Source organism: Meleagris gallopavo, chromosome 30 (genome assembly GCF_905368555.1).
Source record: "Meleagris gallopavo chromosome 30, MGAL_WU_HG_1.1, whole genome shotgun sequence".
NCBI classification, from domain to species: domain Eukaryota; kingdom Metazoa; phylum Chordata; class Aves; order Galliformes; family Phasianidae; genus Meleagris; species Meleagris gallopavo.
This window is the reverse complement of record NC_139433.1, coordinates 824772-851472: the sequence shown is the minus strand read 5'-3', so window position 1 is coordinate 851472 and position 26701 is coordinate 824772. Positions and strand designations below refer to the sequence as shown.

Below are 26701 nucleotides of genomic sequence, written 5' to 3'. Positions count from 1 at the left end.
GGGGGGCTGCTGCCATGCCAGTTTGCTCCCCCCACCCCCCTTCATGTGCCTGGAGCTCTGCAGGGGACGTCTGGGGACAGGGATGCGTGACAGCCATTTAGGAAAGCAATCCTGGAGCAGGCTGAGCTCTGCCCAGCCATCAATCATTTAGAGCTGTTAATTTTTAATGTGCAAAAATCTCTCTTGGTGAGCAGCACAGCACGGAGTGAGGCTGATGATTAATTCAGGTGGTGACGCACCGATGTGAGAGCAGGGACTGCTGCTGGGGAGCGGGCATGGGGCACACGAGTGGCACTCAGCGGTGCAGTTAAGCAGAGAATGACCCATATGGAGCAATAGGATGGAGAGGAAAGCACCAAGTGAGGGCATTCTGCTCCAGCAAATGGCCCGGCTGTGCTGCTTCAGAGGTGAATGGAGAAGATGCTGTTGCAAATTGGGTTTTTGAGGCTCCAGGTGGATTTGCAAGTCCCCAAATTCCACGTGAGCCGCAGCGGAAGGAGTGATAATGGAAGGGCTTCACTTTCGGGAAGGAGAGCTTAAATAATTAAGCGGCGTAGTGAGGTGGAAATGAATGTACAGAAGGTTTGGGGGTCCCTGGAAGGGAGCAGAGATGAAAGGAATGGCTTCACTACAATATTCATAAAGCTGCAAAGGCAGCAGCATGAGAGCCTGCAAGGAAGGTGGTGGTGGAAGCATCAGTGCAGTGGCACTGGGGGTCAGCACTGGGAATGGGGTGGGAGGCACTGGGCATTGATGCCACAGTGATCCTGGTTACTGGGTGAGGGGTATTTGTGCTGGCAGTGGGCATGGGGTGTTGGGAGTGGACACTGGTAGTGGTACGTGGATCTGATACTGGAGATCGGTCCTGAGTATGGGCACTGGTACTGGGGATCAGCTCTGAATGTAGGTCCTGCTGTGGGCTGTGGGATATTGGTGCCTCCCAGGGGCTTTGCTTTGGGTTTGGGCTGCCTGTCCCAGCCCAGCTGAGAATAGGGGTCCTTGGCCGTGCCCCTGTGCACCACAATTCCTGACACCTTCCAAGGAAGGTTTCTCCCAAACCTAAGGGAATCTGTCTGTAAGCAGTGCGGGATGGAGGGAGCACAGTGCTGCAGTGATGGAAGGAGCACAGTGCTGCAGCAGAGGTCGGGTGCTCCCCATGGCACGTCCATGCTGTGCTGGGCCCTTCACACCCCAGGAGCACCTTTGGGAGATGCAAGCTTTCCAAATGCTCGCTTGTCTGGGCTGTGGTTTATTTTCAGAGGAAACCCATCCCAGCCGCTGCCTTTTCCTCCCCATGGGCAGAGGAGGTTCTGCTTGGTTTCAGCTGCCCGCAGGCCTTTCGTGCTGTGTTAATGTGAGCTCTGGCACAGTGAGCATTGGATTAATGCTGCGGGGTTCAGACTGAGGGGATCTGAGCTGGCAAGGAGAGAGGGAATGGCCCTGCTGCAGCCTCAGGACCCCAGACGTGCCCTGTCCCAAGCACTTTCCGTGCGCCATGGGCACATCCCACGTGAGGATCTGTGAGCAGCACCAAGCCACAGTGCTCCTATGGGATCTTCCAGCAGCACACCCTGGGATGGGGGTCACACTGCTCAGCATTCAGCCTCACAGCCCCATCGTGCCCCAACCTGGGCTGCTGAGTGCCACCAGCGCCCCACACGCAGTGGGGTGGCTCATAATCCGTCGGTTTGCTGAACTCTATCACCATGGAGATGGTGACTAATGAGGAGAGGCTGTTAATGAGGTTCCTGGGTGCTTTCTCCCACTCTTATGCACCATAACCAGCAGCAGGCTTGGGGCTGCCCCTGGCCCTCCCCACAATCCGAGTCCTTGGGGACATTAGCCCACTGGGTCTCCAGTGGGGTGAGGACAGAAGAGGAATGTGAAGATGAAGAGCAGCACCCAGAGCCCCAAAACGTTCCAGAAAACAGCCTAAAAGCAAGGAAATGGAAGTGGTGTTGGATGGTGAAAGCCCCATTGCTCCGTCCCCAGCCCCAAATGCTTTGTGCACGGAGTTCCTGGGGCTGGGATGCTTTCAGCATCACCCCAACCTCCATCACTACAGGGAGGGCAGAGCTGTGTGTGACACTGGGGGGGTGTCACAGCCATCAGAGCGGGGCTGCCTGGGGGTCTGCAGTGAGGGGAGCTGGGGATGGGGCTGCCAAAGCTGCTTAAGGGATTGGGATTCTTAATCCCCCTTAGAAATTGATGTCCAAATCCCTAAAGTGGCGGCAAATCCCACCCCAGAAGTTGATTTTTCTTCAAGCCAGAAAGGAACAAGGGCTGTAGGAGAGCAACACAGCCCGGTGTGTCCACTGCATCTCCTCTCCGTGTTGAGATGTTTCTCTCCCAAGCATTAAACCTCGGGGGCACAGCATTGCCCCCCACTCTGAGCCATCCATCCCTGAAGGAATCACCTCCCTCTGCAGAGCAGGGGCAGCCGCTCTTTGGGAATCCATGCGTGCTGCATCGCTTTGGAAGCGATCCCCATCTGACTTAGCAAAGGGCTGAGCTGATTTTACACATGGCCACCTTTCACACCTTGAAGAAGAGGCAGTTCCTTTCTCGATGAGCAGCACATATGGCAGCCACTTTGATTGTGTGCCAAACGAGTGAGAGCACGCAGCACCGAAACTGCGCTGGTTAATCCAACCGTGGGAAAAGGGCGGCAGAAGTCGATCAAAAAGTGATTTATTTTTTTTTTCCCCACGTGTGAAAATGATCGACTGTCTCCATTTACACGTGTGTGAGCTGCAAACGCTGCACTGGGGGTTGCTTTACACCATCAACAAAGGTCACAGGGAAGGAAAATGCCAGGGCACAAACACTGCGGGTGCCCGGCGCATCCCTTGGCTGCTGATCATCCCAAACAGCCTCGCCGTGAGGCAGCCAGGAGCTGTCGGTTTGAATGACGCTTTAATTCAGGTTAATGAAGGGGTTGAGGCAAGAACAAACAAGCAGTCAGCCTGGAAGCGAGCGAGGGCAGAGCTGAACCTGAGCTGACAGTTTCTCCTTTTTTTTTTTTCCCTTAAAACTGTGCTTCTGAGGGATGTGCTCATGAAATATAAATGCAAGAGCCTGGGGATGAGCGCAGGGGCTGAGCATGTGGCCGTTAATTATGTATGGCTTCCATACTGCAGGCTGTGGGCTGGGAGCATGGAGTGCACCAGAGGCTGGAAGGGCTGCCCCAGCACTGCACACACGTGCACAGATCCCTCCATCACCAAACAGGATCCAGCTGTGGCTCAGTGCCACCAGGAGCTGGGCATGGTCCACACTGAGTGTGGGTGGTGATGGGTTAGCAGTGGGTTGGGGATGGGGTAGGGTTGGGTGATGGGTTGGCCGTGGGTACACAATGAGTGGTGATGGGTTTGTGAGGGGTGGTGGAGAGCTGAGACTGGTAGCAATGAGTTGGGGATGGGTTGGGGATGGGTGATGGGTTGGCCATGGGTTGGGAATGGGTGGCATTGAGTGGTGATGAGTTTGTGATGGATGGTGGAGAGTTGAGATTGGTAGCAATGTGTTGGAGGTGGGTCGGGGATGGGTGGTGGGTTGGCCATGGGTTGGTGATGGTAATAATGAATGGTGATGGGTTAGCAGTGGGTTGGTGATGGGTTGGGGATGGGTGGCATTGAGTGGTGATGAGTTTGTGATGGATGGTGGAGAGTTGAGATTGGTAGCAACTGGGGATAGATTGGGGGTGGGTGATGGGTTGGTCATGGGTAACAATGAATAGTGATGGGTTATCAATGGGTTGGGGATGGGTTGGCCATGGGTGATGGGTTGGCCATGGGTAGCATGGCCACTGAGTGGTGATGGGATTGTGATGGGTGGTGGAGAGTGGAGATTGGCAGCAATGCGTTGGTGATGGGTTTGTGATTGAAGGGATTGGGTTGGGGATGGGTGGCGTTGAGTGCTGATGGATTAACAGTGGGTTTGCGATGGGTGATGATGGGTGTGGGGAGTTGTGATTGGCTGCAATGGTTTTGTGATGAGTTTGTGATCGGTGATGGGCTGGCCGTCGGTGGCAATGAGTGGTGATGTGTTGGGGATGGTGATGGCTGCCCATAGTACCATGAATCTTCCCAGATGTGGAGCAGAAGGGACAAAAAGAAAGGTGATAGCTTGTTTGGGAATGGCTTCCTCTGGATGAAAACTTCATAACCATCCCTGGATAAAAGTCTCCATATCTGCAACACCCACAGCTTCTTGCAGGGAAGGTGATCCAAAAGGGTTCATTTCAAGTTCACTGACACTGAGACTGTGCCAGGGAGCTGCTGGGTTGAGGTTCAGAGGGGAAGGAACCTGTTTGTGCCCATGTGAGGAGCAGCACTGAGCTGAGCTAGGGCCAGACCTGTGGCTTCTGACCAGGCTGTGATATGAGCATAACTTCTGAGCAACAGCGTGTCGGCACCACGGGCCTGGCTGGCACATGATGCTTTCTGTTCAAAACAATGGTGTTGCAAGGCACAGCTTTAAAGTCCTGTTGGGAAATAGTCCTGTGGGTGGTGGGGAAAGGAATAGCCTTCATCCAGTGATGCTGGAAAGCAAAAAAGTCCCCCTCCCGGCTCCTGCTCTGGTTTCGGCTCAGTGTGAAAACAAACCCTGTTTTTTTTAGTTCATTTCCAAACTTAGCTAGCTCCAAGGCCCTGCGGGCAGATAAAGGCAGGTTTATTCCTTCCCCCTGTTTATGGCTCTGCTGGAACATGCTGCTTCTGTGAACATGACACCAAGGGAGAGAGGGGAAGGCTCAGTTTCACTCTCACCCACATCTGCTCAGCTCAGCTCAGCGTCCCAGTGCAGGACCCACTCCTGGTCCTGATCCCTGTGCCACCAGTGTGGGAATGTCACCAAATGGTGACACATCCTTTGCACTTCCTTGACCACATAGGCAGTGTTTGGCCCCATCCCAGCCCCAGGGCTCGTGTTTCAGCAGAGCCATGGGCTCGGGCTGTCACATTGCTCCTGGGGCTGTTGCAATGACACGAGGCTGAGAGCTGTGTTTGCTTTGCTGGAACAGCATATCGCTGCTGACCGAGCTCTGGTTGCATCATTTCGATGGGGACAGGAGGGTGGTGCCCGGCCCCCACCCACAGGGCCAGGGGACAGGAGTGGGGAGAGGAGGTGATGAGGAGGGATGGAGGCTGCTGGCCCCAGGGTTGTGTTGGTCCAAGCAGGGGTGGCATGGAGGCTTTCGTGGCTCTTTGTGAAGGCAGCCAGACTCACCCATACAGTGCTGGTGAGGGGAGGGATGCTGGAGAACTTTGGGGCTTCCATCAGCACCATTGGGGCTCTCCATCTCTACCACTAGGCTCTTCGTACTAATAAAGCCCCCCATCAGCACCACTGGGGCTCTCCATTAGCACCAGTGGGGTCCTCCATCCACACCAGTGGGGTGCTGCAGTGTGGGAGGACTTGGACTAAATGATCTTGCAGGTCATTTCCAACCTTGTGATTCTATGATTCTATGATTCTATCACTATATGAGTCATATTCTATGACTTCATGGTCCCCGAACTCAGCCCTGAGGTTGGGGAGCAGTGAGTCAGGGACACCCCGAGAAGTGCTGGACCCTGAGGGAGGGCATGAGGACAAAGAAGGAAATCAGAGATATGGGCAGGAAACAACAAACGTGAGTCAGCCCAGAAGCACGCAGGCAAGGGCAGTTTGGGGAAACTAATCTGCAAGGAGATAACTGGGCAAATCAGGGAACAGCTCATCGGAACGGAGAACCACAGCATGTGGAGCTCCAGCTCCCACCGTGGCTCCTGTGCATCACACCCCAGGGCAGCGTGGGCTGGAGCACAGCACACCAGCCTTGGGGCTACAGACTCGGAGGATCCCGTAGCCCCAGACTCTGCCCTGGGCACTGATCCCCTCGCAGACGGGGTGAGCCAGCCTGCTTTTAGTCCAGTGGAGATTAAGCTCTCCGGGGCCTAATGGCAATTCTTTTGGCAAGCGTTCAGCGAGCCTTAATCCATCTGATCTCTGCTCTGAAAGGATGAATTAGGCGCCTCTTGGAGCGCACCATGGGGAGCCCCGGCGAGGCGCAAGCTGCTGTGGGCTCCCTGGGGATGCCCTACATACAGCAACAAAGTGGTGGGGCACCTTTCTGCCTGGTGCTGCATCACTGGGAGTCCTGGCTGGAGCGACGAGAGAAATGATTTCAGGGCTCCACACCAGCACCAGTGCCTGCCCCCTTCTTTGGCTCACTTTGATCCCCAGCGATGTCCCCGGTCCCCATCTCAGGACACCTGAGCACATCCCCGTGCAATGCCACATCCCCAGCGCTTCTCCCACACCAGGCACAGATTCCTCCACCCTGCCCATCTGCAAACCCGTCCTGACAGCACTAATAATAACTGCACTAATTGCTCAGCTCTCCCAGCTCTGCTTGATCCATTTGGTCAGGTTTGGGACTCGCTGTCACAGTAACATCAATGAGGGTTGGCATTTTCCTCCTCGCCGCCGTCTGACACCCGGAGCAGTGTCTGGGACACGGGGCACCGCAGTGCCACAACCAAGGGCACCATGGATTGACCCAGGGCAGGTGCCCACTGAGCACACTGAGCCCCCAGGCCACGTCCTGAGCCACTCATCATGCGACACCTGGCCTTCTCAGTTCCCATCCATGCGAAAGTAGGGAGCAGGAGCTGGAAATTCCCCATTTCTCTGGATCAAAGCCATGTTGGCTACAGGCATTAGGGGGCTTTGCTTGTTTCCAGCCCTGGTGCTCCTCGGGGACAGATGGCCCAGGGGCTCGCCAGGCTCCTGCATCAGCATCAGAGTGGTGCTCACCTGGTTCTGTAATGGAGCCCTGAATTGTGGGGACAGATCAGTGGGGACAGCGGGGACAGACTGGTACAACGTGAGAGGACACTGGGGAAGGACCCACGGCTGTGGCAGCCCCAGGGATGCATCGTGGCACAGGTGGCAGTGGTCCCACCATGAGCTCCCATGGGTGCTGCCATGGCTGCCAGGTGTCCCCGCAGGAGAAATGCTACGGGGCTGTGGCTCAGCCCCCTGCTGTCCCCACTCTCAGGCCCAGCTCTGTTTGCTTTGCCCCGAGCATGCCTCATCCCACGAGTCCTCTTCATTTGGAAGAGGAAACGAATGAACTGAATGAAGGCACTGAGCAAGAATTAACTGAGAAGCAGAGAACAGAGCAGTCCGTTTGCGAGGCGGCCACGAAGCCCTGCAGGAGCAGCCCAGCACTGCTGCAGCTGTGCACTCCGGTTGTTCACCCCGGCTCTCCCCACCTCAGCTCTGACCACTGGGTGCCCTCGGGTCCGTTCACGCCCTGCAGACCCCCCGGACACATTGCATCACTGGCTGAACACAGTTGCATGCATGCCATCCCCAAAGCGACGTGCAGCTAAAAATGGGTAGAAAGTTTGATCTGAGCCCGCGCCAAGATTAATTTTTAATTGCTTCTAATTTCAGTCCAGCCTGGCAGGAAGGTCGGGCAGCAGCTGTGGGGACGGGTTACCTGCGGGCAGCGCTCTGGCTGTGTAGTTTTGGGATCTGAGACTGGGCCAGCAGCGTTCAGAATCAGCCCCGTAGCTCTGCTGGGTCACCCGTGCAGTGCAGCTGTGGCCATTCAGTGCTGGGTCCCCGAGCTGCCCCTCCAGTGGATGCTTTGCTTTCGCACATTCAAACCATGTGCACGGCGTTAGGATTTGCCGTTCGATCCCAAACAACTTCTGGGTCCATTCCCAGTGTCAGTGCCCCCCCCTCCCCACCCCACAGCTGTGCATTCAAGCAGAGGAGCACTGTTGACTCTGGGGAAGCCCAGCAGCTCTGCTTGCATTCCCGGGGAGGACTGTTCCTCCCAGTGGGGATCCACAGCCCGCATTCCCTGCATGGTTCCTGGCTGCTGTTGGGGTGAGCACAAAGCTCCTGGCCTGGCACCTTTCACAAAATCCCCCGAATGCTCGTGCTGACAGAGCAAACATTTCTTCAAATAGCAAAGGTCGGCTCTTCCCTTTTGACAGCTATTTTTGGCCCTTTTGCTAAAGTCCAAGGTTAAAGGACGGCATGCCAGCAGTGAGGATCCATCTCTCCCATGGGCTCAAGGCGTCTCCAGCACTGATGTCCCCCAGAATCACCCCAGTGAGCTCCGAGCTCTGAAGGTGCATTCATGCAGAGGCTGTGCTCGCTCACCCTGAGGTTGTGGTGACGGCGTCCCCATGCACACAGAGCATTGCATTGAGGCTCAGCATCACCTGGAGAGCAGCGTGTCGGTGCCATTGTGGTCACTCAGCAGCCCGTGGGGTCTGAGCCTGCTGCTGGGACCAGCTCAGGGCTGTGACGTTGGCCCTGTTTGGAGCCGGCACCAACACAGAGATCTGTGCATCCCAAACACCTCACACTGCCTGTGCTGCTGAGCTGCAGCGTGAAAATCCGGAAAAACCTCAGATAAAGACTAAGACATATTCACAGACCCTGCAGGAATGTGCCCTTGATAAGGGGAGCTGCAGTCTGTCACCTCTCGTCAGTCCCCCGGGCCGTGCTGTCCCTTCCCATCACCTGCTGATGTGACCATCTGCAGCAGCAGGAAATATTCCCAGTTCCTGGACGCGTCACGGTGCAGCTTTCCTGTACGTGTGCATCTGAGTGTGCATTTGGGGTGTGTGTCACTGTTACCACAGCTGTTCCTGTGCGTGGCTGTGGATCCGGATGGAGAGTGAACCACGAACAGAGGTTTGGTTCTCAGCTGGGCTTTCAGGACTGTGCCAAAAATCCCATGTGTTTTTCCTTTTTGTTGGATGGATAAGGAGAAGGATAAGGATAAAGATAAAGGGTATCCGCTCTGCCTGGCATTCCCATGGCCATCACCCATGTTGTCCTGAGCCAACATCTCCCTTCCCGTGGGAAAAGCAGACGTGGTCTCATGGGGGCAGAGAGGGAGGCAGCATCCCAGAGTCACTGCTGCGGTCCATGGGTTCAGCACCAGACCCCATTCACTGGCCATGGGCACCCAGTGCTGGGCAGAGCCTTCCTGGGCACAGAGGTGACCCGGAGGACAGCACTCGATGTGGCCAAAAAGTGGTTTGTGCTGTGCCAGCAGGCTGGGGGCCGTTGCCACCCGCAGGCACTGAGTGCTCCTGGAGGTCAGAGGGAGCCTCTGGGTGCCAGGCTGTTCCCAATGTCTCCGGGTCTGAGCACTGCTCCTGCAGGGGTGGCCAAGGGGAGCTCACAGCCCAGGACGCCCAGCTGGGCTGAGCCCAAACCCTGCCAGGCTGCAGTCACTTCCGGGAGCAGTGCTGTCCAAGCAGAGCAGCCTCTTGGCAGCAGGTAAATGCCCCAAATTACTACCATTACCATCATCATACCATTACCATTACCATTACCATTACCATTACCATTACCATTGCCAAGGCAGTCACCCCAAATTATAGAATCAAAGAATCACAGAATTCTTCTATGACTGTCAAAATTATGACCATTGAAATTATAACTACCACCACCACCATTACATCACCATCACCATCGGCACCATTACCAACACCATCCCCATCGTTATTTAATACCCCACTACACCGATGAATGCAGAGTCTTTCAGGGCACCAACCAGGCCAGTGACAAAAGCACCCAGGTGCCCATGTCCCCACTGCCCCCTCAAAGAGCAGTGAAGCTGTGGCTGGGCACAGTGCAGCACTCAGCCCCTGGGAGCACACGGACGCTCCGATGCGCATCGCCCTCCTGGGGTGGATGAGCTGTGAGCCCAGCCAGAGAGAGCCGCTAATTGGAAACACATGTTGTTCCAATTGAGCGATGACTGTGAAAATAAGAGTCCGATTTCTCTGCCTGCTGAGCCTCCCATGTTCACCAAAGCCCTCCGGTTTCCTGGCAAGGGCGACCTTCTGCCCGCTGACCCAGCGCCGTCTGGGTGAGAAGCGCCGGTGGGAAATCCCTCTGACCTGCAACACAGCCATTGTTCCACTGGAAAACCTAAATTTATCCCCAAAGCGGTGACGGCACAGCTCACACATGGCCCATTCCCCTCTCGTTGGAGTCTCCCTTACGTCGGCTGTTTGTAACCATAATGGCACGCCGTGAGCCGCCTTCCCGTCAGACGGCAGCGCGGGGCTGAGCAGCCGGAGGAGGAATTGCCTTTGAGTTCAGGCAGGGCTGAACTTTCACACAATGACCTGGGGGTCAGCGTGGGAAGGAGCGGGATGGAGAAAGGCAGAGAACAAAGGCGCCCGTGGCTGGGGCTGCCCGCTGCTGGTGTGCAGCCAGATGTGCTGGGGGAGCTCACGGTGCACTGCCTGGAAGAGAGGGTGTGAGGAGGGCAATGTGAATTGGTCATGGAAAGGAGAAATCTGGGGGAAAAGGACCACAGAGCAAAGTGGTGTGGGAAATGGAAGCACTGCAGGGATGGGCGCAGTCCTGGCACTGCCTGCGGGATTTCCTGGTGCAGAAGTGGGGGTTGGTGCCCTCATACCTTACATGGGGGAAGGCGGGGTGGGGAGAGGGATTGGAAAGAGGATGGAGTTGAGAATGGGGTTTGGAAAGAGGATGGGGATAGGGATGGATGTGGTAGTGAGGATGGAAACGGCAGTGGAAATGGGATGGGGAGGGGATAGAGATGAGGGTGAGGGTGGGGATGGGATGGGAATGGGGGTTTGAAAGAGGATGGGAGTGGGTATGGGGATTGGAAAGAGTTGGGGGGTTGGGGGTGAAGATGGTAATGAGGATGGGATAGGATGGCTTTGAGGATGGGGTGATGGATGGGATGGGGAGGGTTGGAAGGATGGGCAGAGATGGAGATGGGATGGGAGTGTGGAAAGGTGGGATGGGGTGGAGAGGGGTGGTGAGATGGTAGTGAGGATGGGGTGGAGATGGAGAGGGGGTGGTAATGGGGTTGGGGAGGTGGTGATGGGGATGGAATGCAAATGGGGGGTGGAAAGAGAATGGGAGAGATGGTAATGAGAATGGGATGTGGAGTGATAGGGATGGAGATGGGGATAGGGATGGGGATGGTGATGGAGTGGAGTGGGGATGGTGATTGGAAAGAAATTGGGAGAGTGGGGATGGAGATGGTAATGAGGATGGGATGAGGATGTGGATGGAGATGGGGAGATTATAGGAATAGGGATGAGGATGAGGATGGAATGGGAATGGGGTTGAAAGAGGACAAGGGTGGGGATGGAGATGAGGATAGGGAGGTGATGGGGGTGGGGATGGAATGGGGACGGGATGGGATGGGCTTGGAAAGAGGATGAGGGGAGGGGATGGAGATGGTAGTGAGGATAGGGTGGAGATGGAGAGGTGATGGAGATAGGAATGAGAATGGGGAAGTAATGTGGATGTGATGGAAGTGGGGATGGGGATGGGAATGGGGAGGTGATGGGATTGAATCTGGGGATGGGCTGATAATGGAGACGGTGATTGCAATAATGATGGGATGGGGGTGATGATACAGAGGGTCCCCTGTGCCTGCAGAGATAGATACCCCAACAAAAAATTAACTTCTTTTGACCCTGTTGGGCCGGGGGATGAACCCAATGGAGCTGCAGAGATCTGGGAGACACCCCAAGGGCCACCACAGTGCCCTGCTGCTCCCTGGGCTGCTGTGAGATCCCAGAGGCTGCAAGATCTGCTGAGCTGGGACCCCTTGCAGGGTCTGTCCTGGGTGTGGGTTGTGTGGTCCTCTATCCCCACAGCCAAAGGAAAGAGACAGCATCACCCCCGTTACATCAGTGCCACCATTGTGTCCCGTGTGCCAGCAAACTCCAGCCTGCCCAGCACAGCCCAGGGAGCAGCCAGCCATACTGGAGCCTCTTTTCCATGCAGGCAGAATGGGGTGCTGGAAATACACTGAGACACCGGACTCCATTTTAAGCTCTATTTAAAGTTGAATGCAGTTTCCCATTACTCCATTCCCATTCACAGGTAGCTCGGGGCCTTAGAGAGGAGCTTTTCATTTTCGACTGTTAAAAATTCATATTTCTCAGGGCAAACTGGCATCGTCCCAATAGGAAAACACATCCAAAGTAAAATGCATAAATCACGCAGCTTCTGGAAGGGTTCGGGCTCCTCGCATTGCCTCTCAACACAACCATTACAAATAAACACTGGAGTTATGTTTGCTCCAGGACCCCACGTAACCCCGCTGCTCCCCAAGCTGCGATGTGGGACAAACTCTGATGTTGGGTAACGGCGGGGCAGGGAGCTGAGTTACTCACAGGATTCATTTGCCGTGACATCATTAACCCACAGGAATTGTCAACACGCGGAGCTGTGCTGCCCCGTTCGGCCCAATGACTCCGGGCTCTGCGCTTCCCCGCTGGCAGGGCTCTGGGGATGCTCCGACCTCCGGCCCTGCGGGCACAGCGCTGCCTTCTTTCTGGATGCCCAAAGGTGGCAGGGCGGAGATAAAGAGATTTTCCATAGCTTTTATTTTTGAGGGGGAGGGGAACCCCGTGTCGGAGCCGTGCAGGGCCGCGGTTGCCCCCCCAGCGCTGTCACCCATCGTGTCCCCGGCTCCCACCGTGGTGACACACGGGGCCGAACGCGACCGCAACGGGCGTTTTTTGTTGTTGCAGAGCCGGGAGCGGTGCGGCCAAGGAGCGTGAATTCCTTCGTGGGGAGGAAAAAAAAAAAAAAAACCACAAAAAATCACAGACAGAAAATCCCTTTAAGCCAGGGGAAGAGGCAGCGCCCGAGGGAAGAGCTGCTGACGGAGCCAAAGGCGTTTGCAAATGAATGGAGGGGGATGAATGAGCTCTCAGAGGGGCATTCCTGGGGATGGGCTGCACTCAGGAGCGGATGTCCTCCTCCACCCAGAGCAGCTCTGCTCGTAAGCCCCAAACCCACAGCACCCATGGGTGGGGGCTCCATGGGGAGCAAGTGGCAAAGCTCACCGGGAATGAGGGCAGCCGGGGGGGGTAGGGTGGGAATGGGGATGGGGATGGGAGTGGGATGGGAATGGGAATGGGAATGGGAATGGGAGTGGGAATGGGGATGGGAGTGAGAATGGGAATGGGGATGGGAATGGGAATGGGAATGGGGATGGAGTGGGGATGGGAGTGGGGGAGTGGGGATGTGGGGATGGGAGTGGGAATGGGAATGGGGATGGGAGTGGGAATGGGAGTGGGAATGGGGATGGAATGGGAATGGGAATGGGGATGGGATGAAGGTGGGGATGGGAATAGGAATTGGAATGGGGATGGGGATAGGAATGGGGATGAAGATGGGGATGAAAATGTAAATGGGAATAGGAATGGGAAAGGGGGTGGAGATGGGGATGGGAATGGGAATAGGGATGCAGTGGGAAAGAGATGGGAATGGAGATAGGGATGGGAATGGGATGATTAACAAGTGGAAATGGGGATTGGGACTGGGGATGGGAATGGGGCTGGAGTGGGAAAGAGATGGGATGGGACAGGGAAGGAATAGGAATGGGAGTGGGAATGGGGATGGAATAGGAATGGGGATGGGGTGAGGAAAAGATGAGGATGGAGATAGGGATGGGAATGTGATAGGTAAGGAATGGAGATGGGAATGGGATGGAATGGGATGGGGATGAGGATGGGGAAGATATGGGTATGGGGTTTGGATGCAGAAGTGGTAGGGGTGGGGATGGGGAAGGAATAGGAATGGTGATGGAATGGGGAAGGAGTGAGGATGGAGATAGGGATGAGAATGGAATGTGGAAGAAATGGAAATGGCGATTGGGTATGGATGGAAATTGGAAAGAAGGATGAGGATGGGGAAGAGACGGGATGGAGAATGGATGGGATGGGGAAGGGATGGGGATGAGGTTTGGACGGCAAAGTAGTGGCGATGGGGATGAGATGGAGAGGGGACAGACAGCAATGCCAGGCACGGGCAGGGCAGGGCTGACAGGGGAAGGGCCGGGGCTGCCCCGGGTGGGTTTTCGGAACCGGGTCCGGAAGGGTTTGGCGGGGCGTGAGCCGGGGCTGCTCGGCTGGGGCTGCGGGAAGGGCCGGGGTTGGGCTCGGCGCAGGGAAGGCGAACAAAGCGGCGGGGAAGGGCGGCGCGGGGCGGGCGCGGGGCGGGCATTCCCCGCAGCGATGCGCGGCTCTCCGCCCGGGCGCCGATAAAAGAGGCGGCGCGGCGGCCGGGCGCGCATCGGGACCGGCGGTCATGCAGCTCTCCGGGGCAGCGCTGCTGCTGTGCGCCGCGGCGGCGGGGATGGCGGCGGGACCGGCACCGGGGATGGGCCGAACCGGGACCGAACGGCGGACGGCGGCGGCGGGCGGCAAAGAGCGGAGGGCGCAGTTCGCCTCCTGGGACGAGGTGAACGTGATCGCCCACGGGCTGCTGCAGCTCGGCCACGGCTTGAAGGAGCACGTGGACAGGACCAAGGGGCAGATGCGGGAGCTCGGCAGCCGCCTGAGCGCCCACAACAGCTCCATGGGGCGGCTGCTGCGCCAGGCTCGGGAGACGCAGGAGCAGGGAGAGCTGCTGCGGGCCAGCGTGCGGGAGCTGGAGGGCCGCGGGCGGCAGCTCTTCAACCTCTCCGAGACGCTGCGGCAGCGGTTGGAGGAGGTGGCGGCCGACAAAGCCGAGATCCAGGGCCGGCTGGAGCAGCTGGAGGGCCGCGTACGGCAGGCGCTGCAGGCGCGGCCGGCGGAGAACCAAAGCTCCAAGGACCTGGGAGCGCTGCAGGTGGGCGCGGAGCGGAGACGCGGAGGGCTACGGGGGACCCGACCCGATGGGCGAAACGGGGAAGCCCCGAGGGAGCGGCCCCTGGGGATGGAGGGGACCCGAATCGAGCGGGGCGGTGGGAACGGGAACATCGGAGCTGATGGGACCCGACCCGATGGGGGAACCGGGAGCGACCCGGAGAAGCGGCCCCTGGGGATGGGAGGGGACCTCAGCCGAGTGGGAGCACCGGACCCATCGGAGCGGACCCATACGGGTGGAGCGGGGCGCCGGGGACCCGACGACCCTCCCAACACACGGGGACTGACCTATAGGACCAACCCTGCTGGGACACGGGGAGCAGCACGGAGGGAACAGACCTGCCCAGGGCACTGGGAGCACCCGACCTGGGGACACTGGGACCTTGCCCTGGTGCTCCGTGCCATGTGTGCACGGGCTGCGCCTGTGGCTGCGGGGTTCACCGGGCTCTTCCTCCACTGCAGACCCTGATGGATGCCCAGAACTCGAAAATTGAGGAGCTCCTGCAGAAGATCAAGCAGCAGCAGTACAAGCTGGACAAGCAGAATCTGCAGATTAAAAGCCTGCAGAGCAAGGTGAGCTCCTGCCCAGCTCCTAGGAGCACAACGAGCTCCTGTCCCTTGCAGCCAGCTGGCACAAAGCATCGGTGGCAGAAGGAGCAGCACTGCTGCTGTGCCCTGGCTTCAAGTGTCCTCCAAAGGACATGGCCCTGGTCCCTGTGCCGCAGTGCTGGTGCATAGGTAGTAAAAAAAAAAAAGCCAAATCAAACAGAATTTGGAGCTTCCAGAGGATTGGCGCTGGAAAATGTGAAGCGTTAGTGTATAGGGACCAAACCTCTCCGTGTTGGTCCATTTAGTTTATCTGCAGAATAAACTCATTAGCATGGGTGTGAAAAACCACAACTTGCCCCAGATTCCTCCTGTTCCTCAAGCTTTCCGGGCAAGCCCAGCCCCAACTCTGGTCTGGAATTCTTGGGCACAGCGCTGAGAATGAGCTGAGATAAAACCGTTCTGACTTGCAGCTTCTGGATTATTTTTTTTCAGGTCAACCTGCTGATCCCTTTACATCTGAAGGACAACAAAACGCAGTCTCCAAAGTGGAAGATAAACCCAAAGAAAAGCTTCAGCCACACCAACCAGAGCCATAATGTGAGCGTGGAGCCCGCGCTGCCACACAGTGAGTATCAATGTGTGCTGCCCTGCTTCGCCTTGCAGGAGCACAGCAGCAGCATTTGCAGCCGTGCAGAAACAAAAGGTTCAGTTGTCCCGGTTCAGGGTGTGAGATCTGTGTGCAAAACCCGGGCTTGGGGGCTGGGCCAGGCTGGGAGAGCTGGAACGGGGGTAGGACCCGACCATTGGGATCAGTGTTAGTCCAGATGGAATTCAAGGGTTTAAGGGGAATTTTTCTGCCTGATGTTAAGAATGCAGTGGGAAGCAAAGGAGCTCTGAGAGCAGCTACTTGTTTCTGCTCTTGGAGTTGGCTTCTGTTCCCCTGCTGTCAACTGTCCCTGGGGTGCAGGGCAGCAGCAGGAAGGTGCCCAGGACCACAATGGGGCAGCGAGGTCTGTGCACATCCCTCTTCCTCTGCTCTCATTTGGGTCTCGTAGACAAAAAAGACAAGTGCCTCAGCTTGCACTGCTCGGAGTGCAGTGCAAACACCTGGGAGCAGAGGAGCTGGAGGCTCACAGCCCTGGGAAACATGCAAGGCAGTGTCATATCTGAATCCTCCCCGTTGTGCCGGGTGCATCCTCCTGCTGGTGGGGTCGGAGGAGCAGCACAGAGCAGCGTTTCTGTGCCGTCCCTGTTGTGCTGCAGCCGGGAAGCAGCGGTCCTGCAGAGGTCACTGCAGGGAGCAGCTGCTCTGCTGTTGTGTCAGCTCAGTCGCGGCGCTGGGGAAGCGTCTGTGCAGCTGTCTGGGGATGTCCAGCCTGAGCCAAACAGGGCGAGAATCCACAGGGAATCCTAGGTTTAGCACAGGGGAAAGCACATGCAGTTTGTGTGTGCAGAGCTGTCAGTGGCGTGCCTCAGCACTGCGTGAGCAAAACAAAGCCTGGGCGGTAAGCAGAGGAGCGATGCGGTGCTCCCAGAGCCTGGCACCCGGCTCTGCAGGGCTGTCCAGCCTGCAGCAGGGCTGAGTGCTGCTTTGCTCGACCCAAGCGGGGCTGTTGAGCTGGAGGATTGTTCTCCCAGCTCTCTGTGACTCACCCTTGGCGGTGTCTCCTGCCCTGCTCTCAGGTTGTGCCGAAGGTGCGGTGTGAGGCAGTGGCTTTGCTCGTTACTGTTGTCAGACTCAGGCCTCTGTGCTGGCTGCTGGGTGAAGCTGTGGGGCACAGAGAGGACCCACAGCCCGTGGGGACGGCGTGAGGGAAGGGTGTGAGCTCAGCACCATGTGCCCTCCAGCTCCCATCAGCATCCCCAGCACGCCGGGCATCCCTCCATCCATCCGTGCTTCCTCCCCGCCCTGCAGAGCCCTCCGCTCCCTTGTGCTCTCCTAATCCCTGTTGTTGATATCGCTGTCAGAAAACAAATTGCCTTCCTTTCATTACCAAGCTGAGTCGAGTTTTCTGACCAACCTTAAAGCAGACGATACCCTGGCAGGCCGGCCCCGTGCCCCTGCCTGGGGGGCTTGCAGAAGTGCTTCTCCTTGTGCCTGCGGCTGCTCCCTGCCCGATGCCAGGGATCAGCAATGAACTCCACCAGCAGAGTTTTCAAAAAGACCCTTTCATTCGCATCCAGCGAACACGAGTTTTTTTGGGGCCAGGGATGGCAGCGTGCCAAGCATGTGAAAGTTGAAGGTTTGAAGCAGCCTGGAGAGTGAAAGGTTTAATCACTCACAGAAAGAGGATCACGTCTTTAGGCAGAGGCTGTGCGCTCTGGCAGCCGGCCCAGTAGGGGAAGGGTAAAGCCCCACTCTCTCCCCGTGGCGCCGGGACTCCAAAATAATGGGGTTGGGGCTGGTGGGGGGCAGGAGATGCAGACAGCTGGGGGGGCAGGGGGGCACGCCCTGCCTGCAGACAGCTCTGTGTTTATCCCGGGTTGGTGACCTCTGTGTGCTTGGAGATCTGCTGGGTGAATAGGGTGCCGTGCCTGGGGCTGCTCCAGCAAGCCGTGCTGGTTAGGAGTCTTGTTTGGCTGAATAAAGAGGGAGGGAAAGGAAAACATGCTGAGCAGCCAGGAGGTCTTCTTGTTTTGCCAGTGCCATACGGGTGTGCAACGCAAACTGGAGCAAATGAGTGTGTTCCTCAAACAAAGATTGAGCTGAGGCTGTTCAAGCAGCTGCATTTCATTCAGCTGCTCGAAAAAGTCCCTGTTGCACTGGGAGAACAGAAGAGAGAAAGAGTGCAATGTGTTTGGCCAGAAATCAGTGGGGGGAGGTGGGGGGGGAGAGAACAACCAGGGGGCAGGGCTGGCTAATGCACAGGGGAAACACGTGGCCACGTACCTGAGCACTCGCTGGGCTCCATCACTGCAGGGAGGAGGTGAGGAGCTGCTGCATCTGCATGAGCCACTCTTGCTGGGCATCACCCAAGGGGCTCCTTCCCCTGAGCCCCCTCTGGCTTCTCTGGCTGCTTGTATTACCTAGAAAGTGAGCAGAGTGATGCTGGGTGCTTCGTGTGCTGTGATGCTCTGTGCACAATGCTTGCCGTGGCCTTGGTGGCACCCAGCGCTCTGTTGGTGTCTGTGGGGGGGTCACAAAGGATGCTGCAGGCAGTGCTGGAGCCCATCAGTGGGCCTGCAGGAATGCGGGGGTCCTCACACAGAGCAGTGCTGGGGGCTGGGAGATGCTTCCCAGGGCCGGGCCACAGTGGTCAGCATGGAGGGGGGGACATCTGAGGAGAGGAACGTTCACAGCGGGGGGGGGAGGGGATGGGGAGGGGGGAAGTGGGTGAGAGGTGGCAGCGGGTGTCACATTGCCATCCCCCCCCACTGCTGACCTTTCCTCCACTGCTGACTCCAGCCTCCCAAAGGGGAGGGGGCCAGGGTGATGCCCTGCAGGCGATGCCCTCCCCCCCGCAGCCCAAAGGCCCCATTCCCTTCTCTGGCTCCGGATGCAGCCCTGTGGCCATGCAGACAAGCCTCCCTCCCTTCCCAGACTCCGTGGGCTGCTACTGCAAGGGACCCCGATGCCGCGGGGGCGCACGGTGAGGGCTGGCCCGGTGTTGGGGTCCCATCACCCCCCTGTGTGGGGTCACCCCAGTGGCAGCTGTGAGCCGCATGCAGTCACCCCACACCCAGAGCAGCCCGGGGAACAGAGCAGCTTTGTGTGGGGTGATGGGGCCGGGGGCACCTGTCCCTGCACACAAAGAGCCCCTTGACGTGCCGGCACCCCACAGCCCAGAGGCTGAAGTCCCCGCACATCCTCCTTCGGCCTTTCGACTCTGCGTTTTGTAACAGGGCTGCTTTTTTTTTTTCTTCCTTTTTTTCTTTTTTTCCCCACCCCGTGCGCTGCGGGCGGTGGTTCCCGGATGGACTTTTATCGGTGCTGTTGTAACGGTGCTTTGCTGGCAGCTGGGGACAAAGTCCCCGACAGGCAGAGGGGGAGAAGTGGAAGCCCAGAGCTTTTGGGGGGGATGGGGGGAGGTGAAGCTTTCCTCTTGCAGGTGGTTGCCTTGTGGCCCATCCCTGCGGGTCACTGTGGGTGTCTGTCCCGCTGCGGAGCATTCTGTCCAGCCCTGGGTCACTGCAGCCTGGCCCCGTGCCTGGCTGCTCTCTTGGACGGGAGCCCGAGGAGCTGCCTTTGGAGCAGTGGGAAGATATTGGGTCACTGGTGTTGAAAGCTCTGCAGAGCCAGGGATTCATCTCAGCACGCATCCAATGCTGATGTGCGGCTCTCGTCGAGCTGCGCGTGCGGGGCCGTGGCAGGAGCAGCAGCTGGGCTGTGGGTGTGGGGCCGACCTCTCAGACTCTTTCCCCTTCTTCCAGCAGAGCTCCCAGAGGACTGCCAGCAGCTCTTCCTGGCTGGTCAGCAAAGCAGCGGGGTCTTCCAGGTGCAGCCCTCGGGGTCCCAGCCCTTCAAAGTCTACTGTGACATGACTGCAGGTACAGCGGAGGAGATGCCGTGCATCTCGCAGTGCTTTGCAGGGTGCTCTTGCCCACAGCAGCCCTGAAATGTGCCTTTTCCCCCCTGCAGAAGGTGGCTGGACGGTGATCCAGAGGCGTACAGATGGCTCTGTGGACTTTGACCAGCTTTGGGATGCCTACAAGAATGGCTTTGGAGACCTTCATGGTAGGTGGATGGTGGCATCTGTCTTAGCACAGGACACCTGATAACTTAGGACAATTAATTCCCCCTCACCTCCTCCTGTAGACCTCCATGTGCCAGAGCAGTGTTGGGATGCGGGGGGGGACGGACACTGCTGGCACCCCCAGAGCACTTGTCTCTCTGACTGGTCCTGCACATGCAGACAGTGACTCAAATGCTGCAGAGTCTGGGCTTGAGGTCCTTCTTGCCCTTGAATCCTGTTTGTGTGTCTGTTCTGCACCACGTCTTTGTATCCCTGGGACCACAGAAGACCATCTGTGTTTCAGGTGACTTCTGGCTAGGCTTGGAGAAGATCCATCACCTGGTCCAGGAGGGAAGGTACAACCTCCTGATTGAGCTGGAAGACTGGGAGGGAAACTCCCAGGAGATTCAGTTTGAGTTCAGCCTTGGTGGGGAGAGCACAGCCTACACACTCAACCTGCTGGGACCTCTGTCTGGAGAACTGGAAAATGCCATTGGGGACTTTAGGCAGCTGCCCTTCTCCACTCGGGATCGTGACCACGATCTCAAAGCGGACACAAACTGTGCCAAGCACCTCTCAGGTCAGTGTGGGCTCTTCCCCTTCCAAGGATCATAGAACCATAGAATGGCCTGGGTTGAAAAGACCACAATGATCATCCAGTTCCAACCCTCCTGCTATGTGCAGGGTCACCAACCAGCAGACCAGGCTGCCCAGAGCCACATCCAGCCTGGTGTGTGATGAGCCATTTCCCTCCTGCCCTTGGAGGTAGCTGTGGTTGGGCTGCCATGGATCAATTCAGCCCTTTGATGCCGAGCCTGTGTTGCTCCCAGCATCCTGGGATTGCTGCAGGAGGGGTCCTTAGGGAGGAGCCATGCAGGATACAGGGGGGGATGCTGAAACCATGTAGGGATCGTGGCTCAGGTCTTGGCCCAAGCATCTGTCTTTGTGACAGCTTTGCTGGTGCCAGCTTGTCCGGATCCATACCGAGATCACCAGTACATGGGATTCCTCAGGGGTTCACGAGGGCCTGTGAGCTCCAAAAGCCCTGAAACGTGGGGGAAATGGGGACAGCAGCTGCCTTGAGGGTGGGTTTGATTCTGGAGAAGTGCTGTGTGTTAAACCCTGCTCTGCATTGCAGGCGGCTGGTGGTTCAGCACCTGTGGCCACGCCAACCTCAATGGGAAGTACTTCCGCTCCATCCCTCGCCAGAGGCACGAACGCAAGCAGGGCATCTTTTGGAAGACTTGGAAGGGCAGATACTACCCTCTGAAATCAACCACCATGAAAATCCAACCCACAGTGCTGGAAGCAGAGCCCTAAAGCTGCCGTTTCAGACTTGACCTTCTCTGCGGAGCCTGGACGTGAGCTCCGTCAGTTGGTGTTTACAGAAAACAAACCCACCCTCCCCACGGAGACCCCCGAGGTGTGTTTCTCTTTGCTGCCACAGTGCAGCTCTTCACTCGAGTAAAGCAGCTCCATGGCACTGAAGCCTCCGGATGGGGGTTTCCCAAAGCAGGAGACTGACCTCCGGAGCATGCCGGGGGTCCGCCTCGAGCCCTGCAGTGGTTGCTGCAGCCTTCTGGTGCTTTCTGCCCTGTCTGAACACTTCCGTGCTGGTTTTGCTGGGCTGGGGTGAAGGGAAGCATGGGAGGTTCCTTCACTGCCCTGCACCCAGTCGGGTGCTGAGCCTCGCCGTGTCCCACCTCTCACTGTTGTCCCCACGTGTGACCGTGTGCACCCCCTGTGAGTGTCCCCAGCCCTCTTCCCCCACTCCTCAGCCACATGGGGTGGGAGCCATGGCAGCTCCATCTCATTTCTGCCTCACAGCCCTGCTCTGGTGACTCCAACCCAATGGGAATATAGAATCCTTAGCGGTGGAAGGGATCTCAGAATGGCATCTAGTCCAACTCCCCTGCAATAAACAGGGACATATGGGTGTCACTGGGAGGATGTGGGACTCCTCTGGGAGAAGGGCACCTCGAGCTCCCTCAGTTTCCCTGCCCCCAAAGCTTGAAAGCTGGCTGAAATTTGTTCAGAGCTGGGAAAAACGCTCACAGCTCCGGGAAGCGATGAGCAAGATGATGCAGGCAGCTGTGGGGGGGGTGCTGGGGACTGAGTCATGGCTAAGCCTGCAGCTCAGCAGTGGGACGTGTGCTGGGACAACACGCACATGGAGCAGCGCCCGTCCATGGGAAACCGGTGTCCTGCTGCCAGCTGCGTGCTCTCACAGCCTGGAGCAATGCCTTCTCCAAAGAGAGTCCCCATCCTTTGCACAGCCCCTCCTGCACACCCTAAAGGCCAGGGGACATCAGGGCTGCCCTGCAAGAGCTGCACTGCCTGGCTGGGTGCAGTTCTGCCCTGGGATGGGTGCTGGGGGAGGTGGGTGAAACAGGTCCCCAAAAACTGTTACGGGCCAAGCTGCCGTCTTGGGGCTTCCCAAGCATCCTGCCCTATTGAAGTCATATTGACTGCCGTGCTAGAGCTCCTAGCTGCTAAATATTGTAAATAGCCATTTGTAGGATGTTGGATCTTTTTGACGAATTTCTCGTTTTAATTTGTTTCCGTATTTAAATGCAGTGTTAATGTGGTGTAATTTATAAGTGTCGGCGCTGGAAAACAACAGCTGTAGTTTGTGTATTTTAAACGTTTTTTTGTTGTTTTTTTTTGTTTTGTTTTGTTTTTGTACTAAAATATCTTTTCTGAAAATGTCTTTTAATAAAAAGAAGCCTGTAAGTGTCCTGCCTGCATTATTTGCATGATAGTGCACCAGTGGTTCTGTGGGAGATGTGCAAGATGTGCATTCAGATGCTTTGCTCATTGGGTGCTTTGATTCTTCTTGTCCTGACCATGTCCTGTGTGGAGCTACCAGTCCCTGTTCCAACCCCACCAGCAGGTTCCAGTCTGCTTGGAGCTTACAGGCTCCGTGTTTTTCTGCTGGAAATGAGGCCCTGGAGCAGCAGATTTTCCTTATTCCCTGATGGTAAAGCTTTGCACCAAAGCTACTCATTGCAGCTGGCTGGATGCAAACACAATTTGAATTGCATGGACAGATAAAGGCAGACCTGACCAGGAGCTGCCCCAGCCAATAAGAGTCTTGTAGCTGTTTGTACCATAGATGCCAAGCAATATCCATCAGCTTCTAGGCAGCTATAACATGTGAAGGGGTTTGGGGTCCTTCAATCTTCCCAGACACAGATCCAGGCTGGTACTGGGGGCAGACAAAACAGCAACGTCTCCATTTGACTGCAGATGGACTACAAAGCAGAAAGCAACACCAAAACAACAACAAAAACCCAATCAAACCCACAGAACGGCTCATTCCAGGAGCGAGAGACAAGAGCCAGCTCGGGCTCGGGAAGTCCCTGGGAGCAGCTGTACAAACACCTGCACACCTGGCCTGCCTGCTCCTGCTCCATCCTTCCCTGGAGAAAACCACAGGGTTAATGGCAGCCCGGAGCACAATTGCACAAGGAGCCCATTAGGCTGCCCTGTGCTATCCATCCGCTCCCCCTTGTGTTCAGAAATACATTTTTAATGCTCCATTTGCTTAAGGCAGCAGCAGCGTGCCGCGTTGTGCTCAGGATGCTGAAGTGGTCAGACTAAGGTGGGGTGTCCATAGAATCACAGAATGGCCTGGGTTGAAAAGGACCACAATGATCATCAGTTCCAACCCCCTGCTGTGTGCAGGTCGCCAACCAGCAGCCCAGGCTGCCCAGAGCCACATCCAGCCTGGCCTTGGATGCCTGCAGGGATGGGGCATCCACAGCCTCCTTGGGCAACCTGTTCCAGGTTTGGCAGGACGCAGTGCTGTTTCTCCCTATGAGGAGCTGCAGCTGCCATTGGGGTCCCTCTGCTCCAGGCCCCACAAACCCAGGGCCCTCAGATCCTCTCCTATCTTTGCAGCCCTTCTGGGGATGCTCTCAATGCTTCAATGCCCTTCTGACTTTGTGGGGCCCAAATCTGCACCCAGGGCTTGAGCTGCTTCTCTATGAAGACAGACTTATTCAGCCTGGAGAAAAGAAGGCTGGGGGTGACCTCACTGCAGCCTTCAGTACCTAAAAGGAGCCTACAGACAGGAGGGGATCAGCTCTTGGAAAGGGGAGATGACAGCAGGACAAGGGGAAATGGTTTGAAGCTGAGGGAGGGCAGATTTCAGTTGGCTGTCAGGGGGAAGTTGTTTGCTGTGAGTGGGGAGGTGCTGAACAGCTGCCCAAGAGGCTGTGGATCCCCGTCCATCCCTGGAGGTGTTCAAGGCCAGCAAGGATGGGGCCCTGGGCAGCCTGGGTTGGTATTGAATGTGGAAGTTGGTGGCCCTGCACGTGGTGAGGGGGCTGCTCTAAGAATCCCAGTAGAACTTCAGAAAGGTATTTAAGTCCAATTTGGAAGGAGGGTTAAAGGAGCCCCCCCACCCCCTCAGCCCCCGGCCCGACAAAGCCGGGCCCTCAGCCCCCTCCTCACGCACCCTCAGCTCATCCCCTCGTGCCACCCCGTGCACGCCGTGGCCGCATCCATCACCGCTCACACTGCGGCTCTCCGCAGCTCCGGATGGAGGACAGGCAGCTCCCTCCAGTGACTGCGGGAGAAACGGCGGCGGAGGACGGGCTGGAGCCGTGCTGGGAGCTGGGGAGCTCCGGGGGGCCGGGGGGATCGCGGTGATGCAGTTAGTATTAGCAATGCACACACGGGGTGCTCCCATCAAACTTCCAAACTTACAGCGACCCTTCTTGGGTGGTGGGAGAAGAAAAGAAAGTGATTTTGATCCCAATCGAGAAGAAATAGCTTGCTTTATTATTATTTTTTCCTGCTAAATCCATGCACGCCTCAGATTCAGCTCAGAACCCATTCAGCTGCTGCAGAGGGCAAAAATAAGATGCTTTCCTTCTGCTGCTCCCATACGAATGACAGCGAAGCGGTGGCAGTGAAGGGTCTTATTCTGCAGAGCAGTGAGGAGCTGCTCTCTTCTCCCACCCCTCGCCTGCCCAGGGTGGGAGACATTTTGCCATGGGGAACTCAGCATGGGACCATTCCCCTCCCCGGGAGCTTCTGCACCATCCACCCCAGGGCAGCTCTGCTGCTGCCGTTCTCTGCTCAGCATTGGTTGCCCCATGGCCTGGCAGTGCTGTGGGCATCACCCAGTGGGGCCACTCACTGCAGTCCTGTGGGGATATGTGAATATCAATGGGAGAAAGCAACAACACATCCCAGCAGATCCTGGTTGTTAAAGATCCCTTCTGTGCGGGTTAAAAGGCCAATGCCTCGTGGCTGTATGTGAGCGCTGAGGCTGCAAAGGAAGGGTGAGAAGAAAGATTTACTCTCTGTTTCAACAGAAACCTCCATCTGTCTGAGAGGAACTTCTTGTGTGACCCTTGGTGAGGTTGGGAGCAGCATCTTTCCTAGAGCCTGCATCTGTGAATCCACTTCTTTCCTCCCCAGCTGCTTCCATCGCTTCTTATGCAACAGAGATGCCTACACACAGCACTGGGGCTGCAGTGTGTGTTTGCATCCATATCTCACCCCATTTTCAGATCAGTTTTCATAAAGAGAATAATTTTTGGCCAGCAGGACCCGGGTCCCACCTCTGATGGGAGCTGTTAGCCCGATGCTGCCTGTTCCCGTGCTCCCATACATTTATTAGCGATCACACCAGGGAAGAGCAGCTCGTGAGAAGCCTCCCCCTGCCTGCCTGTGGTGTTCATGGGCTGGGGGGTCAGGAGCTGCACAGCCTGGGGGGGGGGTTGAGCTGACGCCTCCAGCATCTCCGCAGGGGGATGGCAACGAGCACAAAGCTTTTTCTCTCCCTGCTCTCCTTATCCTCGCTGCCACGCGGTGCCAGAGAGCCGCTAATCCTTCATCCAGCTGAAGGCTCCTCCAGGGAAAGTAGGGCAGAACGTTTAATGAGCAGAGCGAATGTTCTGGCACATCACAGAGCGAGGAAGGGACGGAGCTGTCGCCTTCCCTGGGTGAATTTGTCTCAGGCACAGATCAGAAACGTGGCAGCAGCGGGCGCAGCGCTGGTGATGGGTGCTGGGGGGACACACTGCGTGCCTGCACACCTGCAGTGAGGCGGTGGGGGGATCTCCAAGCAGCAGTTTGAGCCTGGCTGTGCTCACAGCATCGGTGGCTGCAGTTCTGTCACTGGGAAACTCCCAGAGCAGTACAGCTGCGGCGTTCCGAGAGTGGAACGTCCATCAGGACATGTGCTGGAGCCAAGAGAAAAGGGGAAACGCTTTCCTAGGCTGCTCTGTGTTGCAGGTGGGGCTTTGCTTTTGGCATAGGAAGGTGTCAGAGCAGGAGGGCACACTGCATGGTGCTGTGAGTGTGGGGTGAGGCTGGAAGGGAGAGCAAAAGGGAGTGCAGCAATAGGCGGCTCTGAGCAGTCATGGGGCGGCGTAGGAGAACGGAGGGTCTCTGAGAGGTCGGGCGCTGGAACGGGCTGCCCGGGAGCGTTGGGTCACCGTCCTTGGAGGCGTTCGAGGAACGCGTAGATGTACTGAGGGACCTGGTGCAGCGGGAAATGGCGGTGGTAAGTGAATGATTGGATGACCGTGGAGGTCTCTTCCAAGCTCGTGATTCTGCGATTGTAAAGTGAGGCAGGAGGACTGCCCGCGCAGCGGGACGGCCGGGGACGGCACGACACGGCGGCGGGCCAGGCTGCGGCTGCGGCTGAGCAGCGCACAGAGCCGCCGCACCGGGCTGAACGCGCCGCGCCCGCAGCTCGGAGCGCGGGGACCAGCGCCGCACAGCCCGCCAGGCCCCGCCCACAATCCCACCCACACGGTAAGCCCCGCCCATATAATGAGCCCCGCCCCCCGCCCCGCC

At 57.2% G+C, this 26701-nt stretch overlaps 1 protein-coding gene and 1 long non-coding RNA gene across 3 annotated transcripts; one reads left to right on the top strand and one right to left on the bottom strand.

Moving 5' to 3' along the window:
- The first annotated feature begins 14118 nt into the window (after positions 1–14118).
- ANGPTL4 (angiopoietin like 4) lies at positions 14119–22615 on the top strand. Of its 2 annotated transcripts, none has more exons than XM_010724777.4 (7): positions 14119–14643; positions 15123–15233; positions 15702–15834; positions 19584–19697; positions 19789–19884; positions 20187–20462; positions 21021–22615. In XM_010724777.4, exons 1-7 carry the CDS (start codon positions 14119–14121, stop codon positions 21200–21202), a joined length of 1437 nt encoding a protein of 478 aa, XP_010723079.3. In that variant the 3' UTR covers positions 21203–22615. The 2 variants fall into 2 exon arrangements, with proteins under 2 accessions (XP_010723079.3, XP_085067844.1); XM_085211718.1 differs by having other exon boundaries at positions 19581–19697.
- On the bottom strand, positions 15833–17454 carry LOC146542479 (uncharacterized). Its single transcript, XR_014880143.1, has 3 exons — positions 17231–17454; positions 16863–16977; positions 15833–16619 (listed from the first exon to the last, which is right to left on the bottom strand). It is a non-coding gene; the product is annotated as an uncharacterized LOC146542479 (long non-coding RNA).
- Positions 22616–26701: the final 4086 nt, after the last annotated feature.